The 8,754-nt window shown below is 40.2% G+C and overlaps 1 protein-coding gene across 1 annotated transcript; it reads left to right on the top strand.

The window, feature by feature from the left end:
- Window positions 1-3,338: 3,338 nt before the first annotated feature.
- cmklr1 (chemokine-like receptor 1) lies at window positions 3,339-7,108 on the top strand. The gene is made up of 2 exons (XM_088335867.1): window positions 3,339-3,363; window positions 3,438-7,108. The coding sequence occupies exon 2, from the start codon at window positions 3,466-3,468 to the stop codon at window positions 4,495-4,497; it is 1,032 nt and encodes a 343-aa protein (XP_088191993.1). The 5' UTR covers window positions 3,339-3,363; window positions 3,438-3,465; the 3' UTR covers window positions 4,498-7,108.
- Window positions 7,109-8,754: the final 1,646 nt, after the last annotated feature.

Genomic DNA, 8,754 nt, shown 5'->3' with positions numbered 1-8,754 from the left:
GGTTTCGACCGTGTTAAATGAACTCACAGAATAACTAATGGTTGGACTCAGGCTCAGAATTAGCATTACAAATTCTTGTCAGATCAGCAAATGAGTCATGAATCAACTCTAATCGTTTAAACGTTAGATATTCCTCGAAACACAATTCATGATACAAGGAAGATATGGAAAAGATTGCATCTTAAACACACTTACTGACACATTGCTCGAACATAGAAGTGTCAAATTTTACACAAAGTACAGACACACAGAATGGTTTTCGAATAAATTATTTGAGCTCCAGGATTTTCTTGACAAAAAAGGTTAAGAAAAGGTACTTTGAGTAGCAGGATCTCTGCCCAATGTAAGACCTAAAAAAACTGATTTGTCTTTTCTCCTATTAACGTTGTGTTTACAAGATATTTGTAGTATTTATCCAGGCTAATGATACTACCTAAAGCAAAGTAAATTCATCTATCATACACACCCGTCTTGTGAATTGGATTGTTATCATACAATTTGTTTTATACACTAATTTGCACCGGTTTCTAAGTCCCTCAAATCCCAGCCCGCAAAAACTGGGCGAAAAGACAGAAGGGTTCCATCCAAAAGGCGTCTTAATTTGTTGAAAAGCGAAAGTTGAAAAGGAAAATTATCTAATTGGAGAGTTAGAACATGCTTTTGAAATCCTTTTGGGGACAAATACGGACCACATTTGGACCAGGTAAACATGCAAATGACTATTTAGCAAAGGGAATGGCAGACCTCTTTATACCTAGCCACTTGATTGAACTCATCCAGCATGATCCTCAGGCGTTCCAAGTCAAGTCAAGTCAGGTCAAATTTATTTCTAGTCAAGTCAAGTCAAGTCATTTTTATTTGTATAGCCCTAAATCACAAAGAGTCTCAAAGGGCTTCACAGATTATTACACTATATTACACAGACTATTTTTCAGCCGACGAGAAGAGTAGGTTATTCATATGCTATGGAGTAGAAGTGAGTTTTAAGTTTAGATTTAAACATTTCCACTGAGGTTGCAGATCGGATCTCAGGGGGAAGAGCATTCCACAGCACCGGTGCCCGGATGGAGAACGCTCTCGAACCAGCAGAACACTTCTTTGCTCTTGGGATCACCAGAAGACCGGCACTCTCAGATCGTAGGCTTCGGACCGGGACGTAGGGGCAAATCAGATCTGAAAGATAAGAGGGAGCAAGTCCATGTATGATTTTGTACAATACTAAGAGAACCTTGAAATCACATCTATGGCTAACTGGGAGCCAATGCAGGTTAGCCAAAATCGGTGTTATGTGATCGTACTTTTTTGTCCTAGTTAAAAGCCTCGCTGCGGCATTTTGTACCAGCTGAAGTGACTTGATTCTAGACTTCGGGAGACCAGAGAGTAGTGCATTACAGTAATAGAGACGGGAGGTGACAAACGCATGAATTATAATTTCCGCATCAGACTGAGACAGTATTGAACGGATTTTAGCAATGTTACGAAGATGGAAGAAAGCGGTTCTAGTAATTTTCTCGCCGGACAACCGAAGCTTTACACTCAGCGCGCACGAAAAGCAACAACCGCGGCATCTTTTGAAGATCTCGACAAAGACTACAAAGAGTTCAGCTAAGTCAAATGATTCAGCAAAGCTAAAATTGGGTCTGTTAAATATTAAATCGCTTGCTCCAAAAGCTTTACTTGTTGATAACATTATTCGTGATTATAAACTTAACTGTATCGGTCTTTGTGAAACTTGGTTACGCCCGGATGAGTATTTAGCGCTAAATTATGCTTCTCTATAGTCCTTAACCACAAAAATGTCTCAAAGGACTGCACAGGATTACAATGTCACCATTGCCTGATCTTAAACCAACATGCGGGCAAGGAAAAACCCAAAACTTCAGCGTGAGGAAAAAAGAAACCTTGAGAAGGGGCCTCACAAGTGGTAATTTCTCTTCCAGGATGACCAGGGTGGAATAGATTTAGCATGGGTCACAGTACACAAATGTAGTAAAGATCAGTAAAAGAGAACATTGGGTAACATGTTGAAATTTGTCTGGAAAGTGCATGACAGCCTCAAGCCTGTAAACTAGTCCAAAAAGTCCATAACAGCAACGACGCAGCTTCCCATCTCTGCCAGCTGGTCGATGCAGGCGTTGACATGCTTCAGGTCAGACGCTGGTCCACTGACTCATCTCAAATCATTCTTCTCCCTTGTATCACCACCAACCAGGCAGTCGGAAAAAGCCAGGAAAATACAAAATATGAGGTGGGCATCAATTATAAGCGATTGAGTAGAAGTGGATCTCAAGTCTAGATTTAAAAACTTAAACGGAGGTTGCAGATTTCATCTCCGGAGGCGGAGCATTCCACAGCACCGAGCCCGGAAGGAGAACGCCTGCACACTTCTTCTTGGCTCTTGGAGTCACAAGTAGACCGGCATTTTCAGAGCGGAGGCTCCGTGCAGGAACATACGAGGAAATCAAATATGAGAGATAAGAGGGCGCAAGTCCATGCAAACATTTGTATGCGAGTAAGAGAACCTTAAAGTCACAGTTCAAGTTGGCCAATACAGGAGTAATATGCTCAAACGTTCCCACGTCAGTCTTGTGCCTTGAGTTGTCCTCAGGGTATCCTGCTGGGGGGATATGGAATACCTCTTCAGGGAGGTATCCAGGAGTCATCCAAACCATATGCCCGAGCCCACTAAACTGGCCCTTCTCAAGACACTTTATGATTCAATTATTTATTTGCCCCACCCACTCAAAAAATTAGCGGTTCTCAGATCTTATCGTGGACATCCGTCGTTATCACAAACAAGAACGCAGCACTTATCGTCCACATGTGTAAATGGGTTTGAAAGCAGAGTTTTATTTCCGAACTGCTCAATGCTTTATGGTTTTCTGAGCATGCTGCTCCCATGTGCTGTCTTCTGTCAGCTTTGAACAAACACATGTGGCTGACAAGAGGCCTCTGGCACACAACACAGAAGCATCCAATTCCCTAAACATCAGAGCCATCCCCAAAAACTCTGACAACAGAGCGAGTGAATATTTCATACATTCCATGTTTACAAGGAAGCAAAGGAGCAAGATTGTTTAACTCTTTTTTTGGGAGGTCGGAGGTTGGCAGTATTTTGGTTTATGCCATCTCGTCTTTTTTTTTTGTATTATTGATTATTGTTTGTTGTTGTCTTTTAATAGACTTCTGCATTTTGTGTGTCATTTCAAAACGTCATCTGAAATAGCAGTACTGAAAGTGTTTGCGGGCCGGGCAATGGCAGCGTTGGGAAACTGTCCGGTCACCTGATCGAAATATATCATGAAGGAGGCGACTAAGATCCGCTGTCACTCGTCTCTGGACAGCATCGAGTCCACAGCAGAGGCAGGTTCAGACTCCAACATATCTAGCTGTCAAGTTGCATTTCCTCACATGCTTTTTTTACCCTTTTCCCGCAGTAATCTAATTCCCCCAGTGGAGAGAAAGATGGAAGAGTTTATTTACGATGATTTCGGCAACTACACCTACGAGGAGAATCTGGTACACGAGGAGTCTGTGTTTCAGCACAAGTCCATCTGCTTTGAAGATCGTCTTTGTGTGTCTTTGGTGGTGATTAGCGCTTCTATTTTCCTGCTGGGCTTCTGCGGCAATGCACTGGTCATCTGGATCTCTGGCTTTAAGATGAAGAAGACGGTCAACACCACGTGGTACCTGAGTCTGGCCATCTCGGATTTTGTCTTCTGCGCCTTCCTGCCTTTCATCATCACCAACATGGCCATGGGAAGGTGGATCTTCGGACTCTTTCTGTGCAAGTTTACCTCGTCCGTGCTGTTCCTCAACATGTTCAGCAGCATCTTCCTCCTGGTGGTCATCAGTGCAGACCGCTGCGTGTCTGTCGTCTTCCCCGTCTGGGCGCAGAACCACCGCACGGTGCGCAAGGCATCAGCGGTGGTCATCCTGGCTTGGGTTCTGTCCGTTGGGCTAAGCCTCCCCTCAGCCGTCTTCCGTGAAGTTCAGAATCAGTTTGGTGCCAGCGTGTGCTATAACAACTACACCTCACACATGCATGGACACCAAATCATCGTCTTTAGCCGCTTTGTGGCCGGTTTCGCCGTGCCTTTTGTCATCATCAGTGTTTGCTACTCGGTCATCATTCTGAAACTCCGCACAAACAGGATGACCAAATCATCCAAACCCTTCAAAGTCATGACGGCACTCATCGTTACGTTCTTTGTCTGCTGGCTGCCCTACCACGTGTTCAACCTGCTTGAGATCAACCACAAAAATCACAGCTACTATATCTTGGGCGTGGGCCAGCAAATCGGAACGTGCCTTGCGGCAGCCAACAGTTTTTTCAACCCGGTGCTCTATGTCTTCATGGGCAACGACTTCCAGCAGCGGTGCAAGATCTCTTTGCTTTCTAAGATGGAGAACGCCATGGGAGAAGACGGCCGCACCACCAGCCGCTATCTGTCCCGGTCCAGCTCTGTTGACGGCAGGGTCTCCACGCACATTTAAAGTTCTCCAAAACAGATAAACTTCAATGTTGCACAACAACAACACCAACAACAACATCCTGCGCCGAAATTTTGTGTACAATAACATGCCCTCGGCAATCCTGACTTCACTGGAAGAATACACCAGCATTCTGAAAACATTGGGTCATGAATAACCCAAATTTGGTCACAAGTGTAATCAAATTACCACTTGCTTCAATATTAATTCAACATTTATACAACATGACCCGGGTCTGAGGGATTTATTGGTATAACACATTAAACAAAATGGCTCAGGCATTACATGGTTGCTTTTTGCATTAAGACTTTTCTTCCAAATACAAATTTATTGCATTGGTTTTAACAAAACAAGCAAATTTTTTGCACGTCTTTTAAAGCAAAATAATTTTGGTAGATATTTAAATCACACTACGAAGTCGGTTGGGCCATATTTTCAAACAAAGACATGTAACTTGGCCAGTAATAATAAGTAAGTTTGTCAGTTGCATTTACATTTCAAATATATTAGACATAACGTAAAACCCAGTGATTTTTTTCAAAAGTGTGGCATTTGCAAGCAAACACTGTAGGAATTATACAATAACTATATTTGCGCTATTATCTCTATTTCGACTGGATCCTAGGTTGGCCCAGTAAATGGGGAAGTTCCAGGCCGCATTAACCGAATGGTTCTGTTTTAAAGAAATTGTTCATTCTTGCTCTTGAATCTATCTCTAAAACAACCAAAATTCACAGTTCAACCTGTTTGAAGATTAGTAAATACATAACTATCATTTGCATTGTTTCAAATTAACGCAATGTCCATCCTTGATCTAAATTGTGTTACTTTTGACCCACATGCCTTTTAAATTGCTCGTTTAAAATGGGCGACACGAAAATAATAAAATAATGAAAATGCAAACAATTGTCACATCCAAACAACCAAAACTGCTGGCGATGACATTCATGAGTGTCTGAGCACATGCTTTGCATAGTTGTGCAAGCTCATCTAAAATTCATCACCCTAAAAGAGAGAAAAAAAGGAAAATATGTCACGTTTGTGTTCTGTGCAAGTCAGTGTCAAAAAACCACAGTGGGGAATAATGTGTTGATGTGAATGTTAATCGCTAAGGAGGAAAGAAAAGTTCAGAATAACAAAGTGATGCAATGAGAAAAACAACATGTAAATAATAAAGATTCCAATTAATGTAACATATGTCTGATTGAAAACACCTAAACAATAACACTTTTTAAAGGTAATTTGTTGATTTATTTTATTTTTTGGCATGTATTTAATATGTTGGCCTGGAGAGGGATGGGCGCCACCAGGCTTTACTTGCCCAAGGCACACCACAGGAAATGGTGCCCCTACCACACTAGTGGTTAAGGGATCTAATCAACCAAAAAATCGACCGACCAACTGACCAACCAACTGACAGACCAACCGACCAACGGACCGACTGACCGACTGACCAACCAACAACCATTAAATATGTAATAAGAGTTTCGACTTTTGAACTGCACTTACTGTATCATCTTGTATCTTAAGGTTGGAAAGGAGCTGCAAATACCAATCGATTGATCAAGTTTCTTTAATAAAATAATCAATAACTGCTTAGTTACCCTTTAGATCAGAAATAATATTATACATCTATTGTTTTAAATTTCTATTGTGTTCTGATAAATAAGACCTTTAGGTTCTTGCCAAAATGGGAAAACATATGGATAACCCTAATAAATGACTTTTATTTAAAAAATTTAAAATGTAATTAAAAAATCTCAAATAACGGACCTGTTTGTGGAGGAACTTTAATTTGAATTGTCTTTATTGTCATTGAAACTACTATCACGAAAAATTGTATGTTTGCATGTTATATGACATTAAATGTTCCAAAGAAGTATCTGAATTGTGATTAATGTGTGTCTTTTTATAGTTTTAATTTAAAATAACGTGATATTATACAAAAAAAAGGATTTCAAATAAAATCCTATTTGATTGACCAATAATGAATCGATAATTTTCGACATGGTATTATGTTATAGAAATACTCATTGAAAGCCGAAGTTAGTCGCAAGACAAAAACATGCATTGAACATTTAAGAGATATTGTCTATTATACTGTATAACGCAACAATATTGATATGAATTATAAGCAAAATAAATGAACTATCCCATATGTGTGCATTTAAAAAAAATACTGTAGGTCAAGATATTTGCTTTTACTTTACATTTCATAAACCCCGTTTAGAGGGAGTTGACAAAATTGCCCGCGATCTTGTTGCCACGAGAACCCAAATAAAAACCAAAACCGAGTATGTGCGAAAGGGAAAAAACCTACCGGTTCCTCAAATGCTCCAAAATACATCAGCAATTGCATTTGTGTGGCAGTGTTTATCAGTTCAAGTGGAATCGATGTGTGGACGCATTTTCCGAGACCTGGTGCACACTTGAAGGCCATTCGCCGTGACAATGGGAACTGAACATCTTCATTCAGACTGCTGCCAGTCGCACAGTAATTGCCTATGGACAGGAGATTATTAGATGATGAATAGAACAATAAAATTAATCAATCACGAGGCCCTTCAAATACAACACGTCCAGCTGTTCTTGCCGGTCAGCAACCAGCCCATCAAGTGCCTGTTGTCCTTTTTATGGATGGAAAATTTTCTTTGTGTATAAAAGTATGTTGGAATAAAGATTTTATGAAATGCAATTACCGACTTGTTTTTCGCGCTAATATTTGCAATATATTCAGCAGTCAATAGAATGACCAAGACGGATTAAATAATTCATCTCCTCATTAGTTATTTGCCGTTAAATTAAAAACCACTGACGACATGAAATTGATGATGTTATTATTGCAGCTCGAAGACACTGTTGATTACGATTATGTAACCTCTGTTAACAAAGGTGATGAAAATGAGTTTTGATTAATAACAGTGGATATTATTTTATTAATTTTTTCACGGTGCAGCACGCTTTAAGATGAAAAGAATAAATCTTCAGAGTACAACCATAAGATGAATGCGTCTGATTTGCACTGTTGACCTTGAAAATGGGTTTTACACTCACTTATTTCCTTCGGCAGGAACAATTCAATCAAAAATCTGAAAACTTTCTCCCTTTTGATGTCGTGATGGAGAAAAGCCGCCCATGCATGGTTATGACACAGAAAATTCTGACAAGCAGAGCATGTGTACTGTGAATTCAATCAGTGATAAAATGAAAGATTTTTGGAAGTCCTCGGACTTCCAATTTTCACAATCAGAGCCAGGATAATTTTTTTAGAGAATTTTTAACACATTGCATCTCCAAGGTTTCTGTGTGCCTGACTCTGTCTATATATTTTTAGACAACTCGCTAACTCAGTTCTTTTTTTTTCAAGTGTAAACACAGAAGTTGCACTATGTTGGGGAATAAATAAAAATGCTGTGAAGCTCAACGTATCCTATAGAATATTTAATATATCAATCCTAATCATGTTTGACCATAAATTGTAACTTTTTTTTGTAAACAGGTAATATGGTATTGGGAAAAAAGTGTTTTTGTCAGAAGGACCAGAACAGAACAGGAAACCCCAGAGCGTTCGTTACAGTTCTTCATTTAGGGAAGCGTACAGGGCTAGCGGGAGACGCGATGGCTGTCGGACGTCAGCAGCGGAGCCGGGAAAGTAGCTTCGGAACACGTAGCCAATCGGAGTGCGGAAGTCTAGCAGGTCAAGTTTACCCGGGCTGGAGAGAAGATCGTAGCGTGGGACGGAAGCCGGTCGGATCGGAGGCAGGCAGAATCAGGTAAACAGATCAAGACGGAACAGGTAATCAGGAGAGTCATGCAGGGTACAAACGTAATCCTCAGATGAAAAGGTCTGGGCGTAGCGTGCTTAAGATAGGAGAATAGCCAATCAGAGGGCGTCCACGTGATTGCTCCAGGTGACTCGAGTTAGCAATCACGACAGTTTTTAAGCATTTCAGCAAAGAGGCGCGGTAAGGTTTGTGAAATGTGAGGCACAGGTCAAATTCATTGTTAAAATAAGCTACATCTTATCTATCACTTGATTGGCAGAGGAAGAAAGCAATATATAAACAATAGCATAGAAAAAGCCTTTTTGACTTTGAATTAGAATTACAATCGTCTTTGTTGTCACTGATATCAACGTTGTGAAAAACTGTATGCAACAAGATTAGACACTCCAAGGTAAAACATCTAATATAAAAACTTTGAGGAGAAAAATCATAATTGTAGACAAAAAAAATTAAATATTTACAAGTTAGGACTTAG

The sequence above is a fragment of the Urocampus carinirostris genome, chromosome 5 (genome assembly GCF_059441175.1).
Source record: "Urocampus carinirostris isolate Australia breed hairy pipefish chromosome 5, RoL_Ucar_1.0, whole genome shotgun sequence".
NCBI lineage: Eukaryota > Metazoa > Chordata > Actinopteri > Syngnathiformes > Syngnathidae > Urocampus > Urocampus carinirostris.
The sequence above is the reverse complement of the archived record's forward strand: the minus strand, read 5'-3'. Positions and strand labels throughout refer to the sequence as shown.

What these genes read in the sequence shown, in the direction of transcription:
- cmklr1 (XM_088335867.1), top strand. Translation starts at nt 3,466, where the DNA reads ATGGAAGAGTTTATTTACGATGATTTCGGCAACTACACCTACGAGGAG.